At 41.3% G+C, this 13,532-nt stretch overlaps 2 protein-coding genes across 5 annotated transcripts in view; one reads left to right on the top strand and one right to left on the bottom strand.

Moving 5' to 3' along the window:
- The window catches only part of LOC311266917 (nucleoprotein TPR-like), a 31,971-nt gene extending 31,019 nt beyond the window's left edge, over positions 1-952 (bottom strand). For all 3 annotated transcript variants that reach the window (XM_084369602.1, XM_084369603.1, XM_084369604.1), the window contains exon 1: positions 693-952. In XM_084369602.1, coding sequence (XP_084225728.1) covers positions 693-843 — 151 coding nt within the window. In that variant the 5' untranslated portion in view covers positions 844-952. The remainder of the gene's footprint in view (positions 1-692) is intronic.
- A 314-nt stretch (positions 953-1,266) lies between these two features.
- On the top strand, positions 1,267-13,283 carry odr4 (odr-4 GPCR localization factor homolog). Of its 2 annotated transcripts, none has more exons than XM_084369935.1 (14): positions 1,267-1,401; positions 1,750-1,853; positions 2,205-2,321; positions 2,754-2,846; positions 3,726-3,832; positions 3,910-3,946; positions 4,239-4,379; positions 4,464-4,559; positions 5,090-5,137; positions 5,422-5,541; positions 5,627-5,741; positions 11,655-11,858; positions 12,620-12,699; positions 13,179-13,283. In XM_084369935.1, the coding sequence occupies exons 2-14, from the start codon at positions 1,755-1,757 to the stop codon at positions 13,263-13,265; spliced, it is 1,344 nt and encodes a 447-aa protein (XP_084226061.1). In that variant the 5' UTR covers positions 1,267-1,401; positions 1,750-1,754; the 3' UTR covers positions 13,266-13,283. The 2 variants fall into 2 exon arrangements, with proteins under 2 accessions (XP_084226061.1, XP_084226062.1); XM_084369936.1 differs by having other exon boundaries at positions 1,268-1,401; positions 12,620-12,670.
- The last annotated feature ends 249 nt before the right edge of the window (positions 13,284-13,532 follow it).

Here is a 13,532-nt window from a genome sequence, read left to right as displayed (position 1 = left end):
CACTGCTGTCTGGTGCAAGGCGACAGTTGGAAAGAGCATCACCTGTAGCTGATCAGCTTTATTTTGTGCAACTGGTGTGCACACTTACCACAGATTGTTAGTTAATAAGCTACATATCCAACTCTAATCATATATATACACAGGTAGCTCCAGATTAACATTAATGATCATCATATTGTATCTCGACATTCTCAGTGGAACACTGGTGCAATCTAATAGTGCTGAATGAATTCATGGGAAACCAGAATTGATCCAAAAGTCATGATTGTGAATTCAGGGCTGCTGAATTCAGGGCTGCTTCTCAGCAACATGGTGAAAAAACGCCATGCTAATCTTCACTATAATGTATAGTAATGTACTGCTTCCTCAGTTAACAGCAAATATATACACGACAGACATTTGACAGATATTCTGGACGTGTTCTTCAATCGGCATTCATTTCCCATACAGTAATTAAATCCAATATCAAGCTGAAGAACAGTTGGCATTGCTAATTCTCTTCCGCCAAAGTTAGCCTTAACATGACAGGGTAGCTAACCTGTTAGCAGGCTATTGGATCACACACGACATTAATTTTTTGGCTGAATTTCCCAGTAGACAGTTTATTTGTATGCTGGAGTGTGATATGAGGTTTTTGTCACAGTTTATAAGAAACTCTGCTGTCTAATCTCTACACGGTTGTAGCTTCTTACCGCTGTCTGCTTTGAACCGCTCATGCTGTGTCTTGAGCGCCTCGTTAGCATTTTGCAGCTCCGTTACAAACTTCTCGAGCTTGTTCTGGACGCCTTTCGGGAGTTTGTTCAGCTCCGTCCGCTCCAGGACCTGCAGCAGGACGGCCGCCATTTCCGCCGATCCCCCCTGGAAAAATTACAGTAAATGGACCCCAAACTCTGGCAAAATAGTTTTGTACTATATGCCGTGCGTAGACCCTCTGATAACTTGTTAAGACACTGTCAAGCTACACTCATACAAAGGCAGGATATCCACTCCGAACTTTCAAAATAAAGCGCCCATTGACAACCTAGTTAGACCAGGCAGTAAAGTGGAAACAAGTGGGATGGATTTGCTTTGACTAAACTAAACTAAATTGCTGCTTCTGTTATAAAGACATAACTCTGTGTGATTGGAAACCTTAACTTGTCCCAAATTAACCACCGGTTTTAGTGGTTACTGAAGGTTTAACTTGAAGAGAAGTTGACAATGTTCCGTTCGCTGCTTGTCTTTTGTTGTGAAGCTTGACCATCAGACCTCCCGTAACCCCGCTACGACAGAGACGTGCGACGGAAATACATCACTGAACTAAGCGTCGCTGTAAAATGAGTTTTTTGCTCTGCTGACGAACCACTGCCAGCTGTCAACATTTTTTGCTTCACATTTTACCCACTGTCTTGCTTCAGTCAGGTATTGTCCTTTACGATATGTAGTTAGGTTCTTAAAGTTCAAGTGGTTGGAACCATTTTCCGTTAAATTAGAAAAACAAAGCTAAAGCTAGCTGAAGTTATAGTGGCAGACAGCCCCCAACCATACAATTCAACGTTGAGCTTAAGTTTACATGCTTTAACTAGCAACTTGTTGCTTGTAATTCAGCCAGCAACTGCATTTTTCTAGATAACGCTAAACGTGAAGTCTTTGTTAAGTCTTTACTTACTTTGCTAAAACGTTCACATTGCTGACAGGGATAAGAGAACCTGTGACTATGTTGTCTCTGTATGTGGTACCACCTTTTCATCTCTTTCACACTCTCCTCAGGCAGCATGGGTCGTGGCTATATAGTAGAAGATGCTGTGGAGGGATATCTGTCTACACTATGTGAACAACAACCAGGTCCAGTCACAGGCCTGCTGATTGGACAGGTAAAGTTATCATTGACATCTGTCTGTAGATTAGCTTTTTCCCAGTGATCCTGTCCTGCCTTTGCCTTCCGCCTGAGAGTAAACCAACAAACTAGATGTAATCATTACAACAGCCAGCTATCACTCACTGCAATAACAATTTTTCATTCATAATGACAGAGGAAATAGCCACTTTACCTGTAAGGGCAACACCTTCCAAGCTTTAGAAACATTTCTTCAGGATGTAATATATCTGTTGCTTTTGTTCAGTGCATTGGAGTTGCATCTCTTAATATGATATGATGTAAAAGAGTATGTACTTAATGTGGAGTGAAAAAGACAGTGATTGGTATTAATGACTAAACATTTCAGAGTTCAGCCCAGAGGGATTTTGTCATCATGGCAACTCGGACACCACAAAAGGAGGAGTCTGCTGCAGCAGCCGGGAGCTCTGTCGACAAGGAGTGGGTGACAGAGCATGCTCGACAGGTAGGCAAAGAGGGACGAGGCTCTATCCCAATACACACCCAATGGTATTTAAGTGTGTCTAAAAAGTTCATTTGCATCATAACCCAGTGTGTGGAGGGTTAATAGAATGCAGTGGCCAATTAATGTCAATTAATGATCATAAGCAAACAAATACAAAAAAACAATAAAAAAGACATTGTTACATCACAAATACATTTACAGTCTCATGGAATGGTGTAATTATAGAATCAAATACATGGAGATGTATATGTTTAGTAATTTACAACAAATAGGTTTCGTCCATTAGTGTCAGATGGCAAAACGGAAAAGGTGGAGTAGCAACAAGACAACACTTTGGTTACCAGAAAGGTATAAAAGGTTTTGCTGGTGTCTGCAGGCTTTTAAAATTCTGTGTTACAGTTTACATTTACTACTGGTTTGATCCTTTTTCAGGTGTCTAGGATGCTCCCCGGGGGCTTGTCTGTATTGGGAGTCTTCATCATCACTGATACTGATGCCAAGGACACACTTACCACACTCCGACAGGTGAGATTCATATACACACACTGTGTGTGCACATGATGTACACTCACTTTGGGATGCATTAAGCAACATTTGGCCACTAGGGGGCTGGAAATTATTAAAATGACCTGAATACATATCATTTACTTAGAACACTGTTGTGTAGCTAGCTGGTCAGCTGATTCACTGTCATCAAATACTGAAAATGCATTTTTGATGAACGATAGCAGTAAGTGCTGAACTTACTGTCCAACACATTGCATTTCTTCTTCCATAATAAAAGTCAACCCATGTTTCACCGGTGTGAAGCTGCAGCAGTAGGTCAGTTCAGTAAGTTAACACAGTGCTTTTCTTGTACAATGTCTGCTGTAGTCGGTAACACAGGTGTTGTCATAAGTTTAGAGTATTTGAATTTCCTCACACTCCTTCAACAGACATGACATGCAGATTTAAGAACAAAACAAATTAGAATAGAAACAAAGTTGACATGAAGGTCAGTCTAAACAGGTGGGTCTTGAGCTGCTTTTTAAAGGTGTTCCCAGTGTCCACAGATCTTGAGTCCAAAGGAAGAAAGTCCCACAGTGATGGTGCTATAACCTCCAAAGCACCATGTTCTGTAGTTTCAAACCTGGAGCAATAAACAACAAACAAATACTAACAGAGCATTCAGCCTGGCCTGACCATGCAGAGCTTTATCAGCGAGCATAAGAACCTAGAAGTGGATTCTGAATTTGATGGGTAGCCAGTGAAGAGAGGACCTGTGTAACGTGAGACTTTTTAGAGGACCTGGTCAAAATCATTTCCACTCCTGACTTTTGCAATATTTTTAGCTGATTTAACTTATTATGTGCATGTCCCTGTGTTTAATTATTTTATTTTTTTGTTTGTACCGTCTGTGAGTAGCTGGTCTTTGCAGTGGAAAACCTGATCTCATCGGAGTATCTATGGATCCCTGCAGATGATGACGTCACAGACTGCGTCACTTTGCACGTCAACCCCAAAACCAGAAAGTATCCTTTTGCATAGCCTTTTCATTGGATCAGGTAGCTACCAGATGTGTGGGATATTCTTTAACCCCACATATCAGAACCATCTGCAGAACCTTTGACGTCAAAGACCCCAAGGTTGGTTTACATCTGTCAAGTCAGCTTCAATCTGCAGTCATTATCCTTAAGTCATTATATATTGCCTTTAAAAAGTACTTAAGCCCCTTCATTTTTTTTCAATGTTTTAATGTATAAGCTTCAATGCAAAATGTTGATTATCGTTACCTGTACAGAAACATTTCAATGGTCCATTGGTTGGTTAGGATCTGTTGTTTTAACTGACTGAAGAGCTCTCACACTCTAATATTTAGATTTAAACATGGAGCATTGTGTTTTTATCAATAATATTAAATGTCACTGGCTGTTGCAGAGCATGGCCAAGCCTGCAGACTGGAAGTACCAGTCAGGTGTGTGTTCCTCCTGGGGCATGGTGTCATGTTGTTTAACTGTGGACATGTTGGTACCACTACCAACCAGAGCCGGTACAGAGAACATGGATACATGCCTTAAGGTTTGTGAACACACTCACACGACACACAGAAAAACATTTTGAGGAATTTCAGCGGAACTGTTTTTAGGTCATGCTTTGTTTCAGGAGGGACTGAAAGTGTGGGCACACCACATTCAGAGTGGAACTTGTCTGATCGACGGGAAAAAGCTGCCAGAGGACACAGAGCTCGCAGGCGGACAGGTTGTATGAATCTATACAACCAATAAAGCAGTTTATTAAGCAAATCTATAAAACCTGTATTTACCGAATGATGGTTGCTAACATTACCATATCTTTGGACCTTTGCTCAAGGGCACGTTGTCAGCAATAGTTACACAAAAATGTATTCTTTACTTTTTTAGGTAATTTGCAGACTGACAGGCTTTCTCATTGCTATCGTATTGTATTATAAACGTTTTAAATATTAATAATAATAATCTCACATTAAACATTTTCATTTGCTATTATTACTATTTACTATTTATTATTGTTAATAAACATCTTATAAGGACTCATAAGGGACTTATTAACTGACACTTATTACAAGGACCTTGGTATGAAGCATTACCAACAGGCCCTTACCCTCCCTGGGCTTATAGAGGTTAAAAAGACTACATCCAGTAAATGTACTAAAACCTGAAAGTCACCACAATAATGCATCTAACTGATTCTCTGGATTGTGTGAGACAGGAGTATAACGTTAACACGCTGTGTCCAATATTTGTCTGTAGAAGAGGAATGTGAGGCAGACGTACACAGCTCAGCTGCTCGTCACACCGGTGAGACATAAACACACTCACAAACAACTACATGCTCGCAACATGTAGTCGTTATGACAGCTGTTTATAAAAATGCAAACATGTCATGTATATTTGTGGTAAGTACCTACATTTCCCACACAACCATACTGTATAAGCACTTGATTGCATTGTCAATCACTCCATTGTGAATGCTGCTTTAGGTTTTGCTAAAATAAATGATCATGGCTGGAGTGAAGCTACTAAATCATGTTGACTGTTTACATGCTGTTCATAAAAGAGAGCCATGATTTCCTGTGTGTTAGGATGACCACAGATTACCAGATGTGGTCCAGCAGTGTGGAGGCAGCGTGTCAGTCAGAGGAGTAATCCACAGCAGAGCTTACCTACACAGCAATAAACCAAAGGCCAGACTGGCCGAAAAGGTAATGCTTCAATTCAGTAGACAATGTCAAATGAAACCAGATTGAAGAGTCCATCATTTAATCATGAAATCCTCACTGTGGACAGCTGCTGAAGAGGGATGTGGTTTCTACGGTGGCCACAAGGGTTCAGATGGTGTTGGAGGATCTGTTGGTATCAGAGGAGGAGAGCAAGGGCAGCAGCAAAGACAAACAGCAGACAGGTACACACACACACACACACACACACACACACACACACACACACACTCAACAACACACACACACTCACACATACAGGCTCTTGAGTGGGCAAGCACTGTGTTTACTTATTGTTTTATCTTTATGATAAAATCTTTCAAATTGTTACCCGTTACATGCTAAATTGTAGCGTAACAGTATTGGCATGGGTAAAAAAAAGAATAAGAAAGTCATTCAGAATTTCAGTTAAACAGCAACACATGTTTATCTTAAGTTAGCTAATATTAGCTAACCATTAGCTACATAACCATGAGCTGACTAACATTAGCTCCTACACAAACACACACACACACACAAACTAGCCAGAGGTCGCTCCACCAGTCATATGCCTTTGGCTTACGGTCAAGGGTGGGTGGGTTTGGGGTCGACCAATCCCGGCAAAGAGGTAAAGTAGGATTTGTAAGTGTATAGAAAGATCTGCATCGGAAGCTCAACTTTGGGCAAAGGATTAGTTTACACAAGTCAGTTTAACAAGACTCAAATTCAAGCATTACAGTTCTGGGTGACCATTACACAAAGATAAATATGCATTTAGATGGGAATGTGAAAAAAAAAAGTTTCCCAACAAAAAGGATCCAGCATGAACATGAAAAAAAAAGGAAAATAGTTTATCCATATGCTTCCAACTGCAGCTCTGTAACTAAGTCAATAACATCTTCTCACAAATGACAAGGCTGTATGTGTGAATACAAATGTCTGCATTAATTGCCCTGGACTTGCCAGCTCCCTAATCCTAAATCTGGGTGAGTCACATGTGTGAATAGATCAACAGACAATTATCTGGAGTGAATTTACAGGGTTTGTCAACAACATGTAATCTTTAGTGCTGCTTTAACCAACTTTAATGCCGTGTTCAGACCAAACAGGAAGAAAATATTAGCGTGTGAACTGCGACCCACATCAGCATGAACCCAAAACAAAGAGATTTCTCTGTGATCTGACTGCAATAAATGGATCAGAAGGACGCTGAAATAACAACATCATAATGCTGTCTTGTAAAAAGCCTGAATTCATGCTTCGTCAGGTCTGTCAGCAAGACGACAAGCAAACAACTTTTAAAATGCCTGTTCCCTGAATGGAGTTTGGATCGAACAGAGTTTTACAGTTCCCAAAATGACCAGGTAGTCTGACTTTCTCGCTCACCTCCCTCCACAGCAGCTCTTTTTCATCCTGTCTCGGTACAAGTAGCTGTGTTACTGTACAGCTCTGGCTGGCTTGTATGTAATCTAATCGTCGCGTTTGGTCTAAAGGCAGCATAACACATATTCAAACGTACACTGTGAAATGCATTGTTAAAGTTCTGCAAAGCATCTGCCCAGAATATTTCCCTGCTTCGTCTCTCGTGCTTCCATGCGGCCTGGTCACGCTGCTGCTGGACAGAGATCCAAAATGCTGCAGCTTTCTTTCTACGGTGGGATCTTCGTACACGGAGTGTAACTGTTTCGTACTCTTCGCTGCTTGCCTGTATATTACTTTCCACTCCTTTGTTGATATTGCGATGCGTCAGAATACCTGTAATATTAATATCAAAGCAAAAACAGTCATCATTACAGAGAAGTCTGTAGCCTCCTATCCCTGTAGGGGGAAGGGGCATTGGTGTAGTCAGACAGCCACGTGAAATTTAAACGCGCACTAGCTTGGCTATTGGACCAACAGCATTTAATAAATTGTGAATTAAACAGGTTGTTATCACACCTTATATTCATTAACCTTCCTCTCACTTTGTAAAGTTTGCTACTTGGCTAGTTTGTATTTTTAGCTATAGCTATGCATGTATTTAAAAGAAGGTTAGAAGGGAGCGTACCTATGTTCCCCGGGTCCTATGTTCCCCGGGTCCTATGTTCCCCGCTGTTCACCCAAAGGGTCCTATGTTCCCCGGTTTGTATGTGACCGGGGAACATAGGACCCTTTATTTAAAAAAAGGTCCTATGTTTCCCACTCTTGCCGGGGAACATAGGACCTTTTTTCTAAGAAAGGGTCCTATGTTCCCCGCTTTTCCCTAACTGGTCCAATTAAAGCTATTAAAGGATTATTTTTTTCCACCATAATTTCCATAACTGTTACATTGTGCAACGTAGGTCTATGCCTTCAATGATTTGATTTAATTTAATTTAATTTAATTTCGTTAGGCCTATAATATCGTCAGTTTATTTTGAAAAGTGTTTGGGACAATATCCATATGCTGGAGTATGTACAGACAGTACAATTATGTGGGCGATAGTGTCCAATTGTGCGCTGGCTCATCAGGACATGGACAAGTGGGACAACAAAGCCATGCACGTCCCCTAGCACCGTAAACACCTGGTTGTAGGGGCGTGGGCAGGACTTAAATGTTGCGTCCATGTAAACTGTCCCACAGCGTCGCAGCTTCTTTAAGTTGTCCTCCGTGGCAAAGACTGCGATACCCCAGTCGTCGTCTTTGTGCCAGAGGAATTGGTCCCTGCCCCATGTTTCCGCCCATGGACCTTCAATCCTGACCTCCTCAATGGTAGCTGGGATGGGAGGCATCACAGCTGCACGCGCTCTGGCCATAACAGACCTCACTGAGAGGAAGCCTTGTGGTGGTGCTATGTCCCCTCCACCCTGGAGTCGACGTTGCCGCCGCTGCAGGGCTACTCATTGGGCATTGTAGACCCTTCGGATTGGGACTGTGGGCTCCCTCTGTAAATCTGCTGTAAGCACTTGCCGGAAAACTGCACGCTGCAGCATTTCTCGGTCAGGGGGATGCACATGCTCTCCAACGTCCTGCACAATGATGTGAGGATCATCCTCCTCCACATCGAAGATGTTCGTCCTCAGTACTGCCCTGCAGTTTGATCTCCAACATCTCCATCTGATATTGCCTACATTAGTGCGGTGCCTGTGGTACCTAAAGTTTTCACAAACCAACACTTTACCCCCTCGATCTCCAGTAATTAATGTAGCCATCATCTCCTCCTTGGTACTAAACTATGGCCACAGGAAGTAGGGGTGCTGGGAGTGCTGCCCTAGTGGCCTGAGTAAAATTGGAAAAAAGAAATGTTTCAAATAATTATAAATACGTAGCCTACTTGTAACCCAGGTAGTAAATCTTCCAGGCTATTACCTCCATTATTTTTGAAAAAATTAAGCTGCATTCCATGTGTTTTGTTCTTAAATTTTGTTTTTTAAAGAAATAACCTATTTCCAATTTGGTCACAAGGTGGCAACAGAGGTGCAGTCAATACGCTCCCTTAGGTGCGAAGAAAAACGCTACGAGTCATCATCTTACTCGCACATAAGATCTCTGTTCTAAGATCATCATTCACATTGCCATTTCATCCTGTGATACTCTTCCTGGACTGCCTCATTTGACATCCATTGGGGTGGTAGGACTTCCTGAGTGGACTCCATTTTTTTTATTATTTATTATATTCTTTTTTTTTTTTTTTTGTTGGGAAAAAAGGGGAAAAAAGGAAAAAAGGGAAAAAAAGACTTACAAACACGGACCAAAACGGCTCCATAATACGCACAAAAATCCAAAAGAAACTAAAGTTAAAAAAAAATAAAAAATCTCTGCATGACATTTTGATCAGTGAAATCCACAGACAAGACAGCTGCACAAGTGGGGCGTCAGTTTATTTTGGAAAAGTGCTGGGGACAACAACCATACTGGAGTTTGTTTTGAGGGGTGCTAGGTAGGCTACTTTATGTTCCGTTGCCCACCCCTGTGTTATTACAGTAACACTGGTGCACGTTGTGTGCAAATGACGCGCTGAGGTCCGGCAGCTGTCCATGGTGCTGATCGGCCTCCATGACGATGCATCGCAACAGGGCTCTGGGTCAGAGAGGCTCGAGGGGAAATAATAAAAAATAAAATGATGATTAATTAAGTTGCTTGTCCGTCTATATCCTAAATATTTGTCAGTTGCGTCTGCACACGAGACACACACACACACACACACACACACACACACACACACACAGGTCGTGTACTCTTTGGCCGCGTTTCCCAGATTCGTTAAGAAGCTCTTAAGTGCTAAGATCTTCTTAGGAGCGCTCTTAAGAACGCTGTGAAAGAAGGATGTGTTTCCCAGAGTCGCTCTTAGCTTAAGAAGATCTTTCACTAAGAAGGAAATGTAAGATCGAGCTGACCCACTCAACAGCCTTCTTAGCGACCAAATGCTCAGTGATCATTTGCGAAATAATAAAACAATGCTCAGTGTTGAAATGCGCTCATAGCTGCAGACCACTGGCGCAAGAAAAAAAAAATAGAAAATAGTAGATGAAAAAAAACCTTTTTATTGAATTACACGTTTAAGTTTTCCACACACATCTGCATATATGAGTTTATAGTACTTTACATAAAAAAAACAACCCTGTGGCTCAGCTGAACCTCATCCAGAGAGGCTTCACCTGCTACTCTGCGTTGCCAAAGTCTGCGCGTGTGAGAAACCATGGCTGCAATACAGCACATTCTCGCTGCGAACCAACAGCGTCGCCGTGCGCAAAGCCAGGCAGTATAGGCCTACATAAATGCATAAGTGTGTCAGCACTTCTTTATTTATATGTTTATTTAATTGTATTTCGTTTGAACACAAAAAGGAAAAAATTATAAATGCGCAGCCTCCGTTTCCTTTCTGATTGTGTCCGTTCGGAGTGGGGGGGTTTCGGAATGGAGGGGTTTCCCCAATAGCCTTTTCGGAATAGCGGGGTCTTTGAAAAAAATGGGGAACCCCACCATTACGATGAATGGAAGTCTATTTTCGGAACAGCGGGGTTTCGGAAAGGCGGGGTGTAACCGTCGGTATCCACATTACACATGATCAACAAAGCTATTTAACCATGTGAACACAACTATTGGGCTCATCATTCATCACATATGATTGTGTAACAGCTTGGCCTAATGGTTTTATATCGCAAAGCAAAGCAGCAGAGTAAAGGACACAACGATATTGCTGCTACCTGTGCGCACTGCAGCTCTCAATTTAAAGGGCAAGACGGCGTGGCTTGGCCGTCAGCAGCTGCTCTTTAATTGTAGCTGCTGACAGAACTTTGGAGAGAGAGAGAGAGAGAGAGAGAGATTCCCTGGTTTGTTCATCGACCGTCAACAGTGGGGAACATAGGACCCTTTTTAAAAAAAAGGTCCTATGTTCCCCGGGTCTTCTTGGGGGAAAGCGGGGAACATAGGACCCTTTTTAAAAAAAGGGTCCTATGTTCCCCGGTTCCATACAAAGCGGGGAACATAGGACCCTTTGGGTGAACAGCGGGGAACATCGGACCTTTTTTTAAAAAAAGGGTCCTATGTTCCCCGGTTCCATACAAAGTGGGGAACATAGGACCCGGGGAACATAGGACCCGGGGAACATAGGGATGACCCCGGTTAGGAACACTAGATAATTTAAGCTAATATAAGAAGTTCATTGGGTCCCTGCTAAGTCATCATGGACTCTGATAGTGAACATGGCAGCAAAGTTATCTTTTTTAATTATGTATAAAGCAACTAACTCAGGAGGCTGTTGGGACATGAAGGCTAACTTAATGTACCATGATCCTGTAGTTGTGGCAGCTGTTAACTTTATTAACGTAGTCTTGCTTTTGTGTCATTAGTAGGTGTGTCATGATTCTCCAAATCACGTAACAATGCAATTTGATTTTTAATTTTAAGGTCACGATTCGATTCAATTGATTCAAATCATTTTTTCATTTTTTCATTTTTTTTTAGCACTGATGGCTACGCCATTGTTTTGCATTGAGTTTGGATTTGCAAAGATCAATTTCTCTAAAACGATAGGTGTATAGGGAAATATAAAATCAGTTTAACTTTTTTTGCTGGTTAGGGTTAGGCTAGTTGAAATATTATAATAATATAATAATGCTTTTCTCACTACCTCTGACTCTTTACGTCTGTCTTTCAGAGCAATTCTGTCTCCCTCGGCGTATCTTCTGTCCAGTAAAAGTGAGCGGGCCGGTGTGTGTGTGTGACTACCAGTTCAGTGACGAGGGCCAGTCTGAGGTGACCGAGAGGCTGAAGGAGATGCTGGACATTGACGCAGCCGAGAAAGACTTGGATACCCGGCAGGAAACGCCTTCTGAAATCATAAAGGAAGATGTCGCAGCAGGTAGGGTAGTGTGTGTATGCACTGTATCTATCAAGTTGTTCATGGTCTTAGTTTATAAAATACACATACATCATTTTGCACAGTGACAGTCAAACATTTAACTGAAGTGACAAGAAACAAAACACATATTTAAGAGGAGGCAGACTCAATGTTTGCCAGAAATTTGTAAATGTAAACTTTCCTGTTCTCCAGTGTCACACTCTCAAACACCTTTACATTTTCTCAGGCTGAGGAGGAAACACTGCTTCAACCACATATTCATTCAGCCCCAAATCAGGAAAGCACAGAAATGTTTTGTTAGAGAAACCTTAGTTTCTGGTCATGTATGCACTTGACATGTCCTTGACATGACTACTTTTGTGCGTGTGTATGACAGGATGTCACACAGGGATAATATTGCTGTGGCATTGAAAAGATAGAACATTAGTTTTGTATCCATGAAGTGCAACTTTAACTGAAACTGAAATATAATCTAAATAAGCCATTTCCACAGTTGAAGAGTAGGTTATTTATAAAATACAGGCTGACAGTGAAGAAAGGCTGTGTGCACTCTGATTAGCGTCTCTATGCAGTTGGTCCTGATATCTTGACCACAAAAACTCAGTAACCCCTGTTCTTCATCAACATAGATTACTGACCATCTGCATGTACAAGTTGTATCTAGGTTCTCTGACTTCCAATTTTAACTTGATTTTGTTCCCCAGTAACCAGGTTTAAGTAGCTGAGGTATTTTTCTGAAATTGTGTGTTGTGTGTTTCCAGAGCCTACTGTAGAAACAGTTGAAGCCCCTGAGAAGAGGAACAACTACGTTGGTAAAATACATCAAGATATAACGCCTACAGTTAGAGCGACTCTCATAATGTCACGTACAGCCAAGCAAAGCAAACATTTGATACACATGGGAACTTCTGCCACGTCTTCAGGACATAGCTAACATTACTTGACATTACTACTAATTATATGCTACGATATCTAAATCGAGAGTTGGAGAAATATGTCTTAGGAAGATCAATTTAATAATGCCCTCTTAAGAGCTATTATAATTGGCTTTCACAAGTGTACAGTAAACATGTTTGCCTGACGTGTGTTGTTTGGGCCCACCCCTTTCCCAGACTTTCTTTCATATAGAAAATGGAAGGTGGCAGAATTGAGTGTTTGTTAGATTGAGTTTGGTGCGTTTCAGTCAGGACCAGTCAGTCATTTTCTTTAGTTTTTGACTTTTGTTAACAATTAACTACTTGCCATAACAACCAAGAGGTATGATGTGCACGTGTGCATGCTTGTATGAGCATTGTCATGATTCCTCTCTGTGTTGTCTAGGTGTTGCCATGGCTACTGCTGCCGCCCTGCTTGCCACTGCTGCCTCGATGCTCTATCTCAATGATGTTTAATACACACACCAAATAAAATGGTTATTGTAACATTTCTGTAAAGAGTCCGTTGTTTTAATGAGAATATTCAATAGTGCAAACATTTGGGATCAACAGTGTTCTGGAATTTATCTAATTGTTTTTTGGTGAGTTCTACTATGATGTATATATGTATGTATGTATATATACACATATATACATATATAATGTAAGCAATGTTTTAAATTATAAAAATATGAAAGGGGTCACGCATAGTGAAAACCCTGCAGAGAATTGTTACCAACTCTTCAGGTTAGAGAAACCA

This window comes from Pagrus pagrus (genome assembly GCF_965226575.1).
Source record: "Pagrus pagrus genome assembly, chromosome: 12".
NCBI lineage: Eukaryota > Metazoa > Chordata > Actinopteri > Spariformes > Sparidae > Pagrus > Pagrus pagrus.
Note: the sequence above shows the minus strand (reverse complement) of the source record. Positions and strands in the feature narration are given on the sequence as shown.

Bases quoted from the DNA above. Each gene is read 5' to 3' on its own strand.
- odr4 (XM_084369935.1), top strand. From the start codon at position 1,755: ATGGGTCGTGGCTATATAGTAGAAGATGCTGTGGAGGGATATCTGTCT. The intron at 1,854-2,204 runs GTAAAGTTATCA...TAAACATTTCAG, and splicing joins CAGGCCTGCTGATTGGACAG to AGTTCAGCCCAGAGGGATTT. The intron at 2,322-2,753 runs GTAGGCAAAGAG...ATCCTTTTTCAG, and splicing joins TGACAGAGCATGCTCGACAG to GTGTCTAGGATGCTCCCCGG.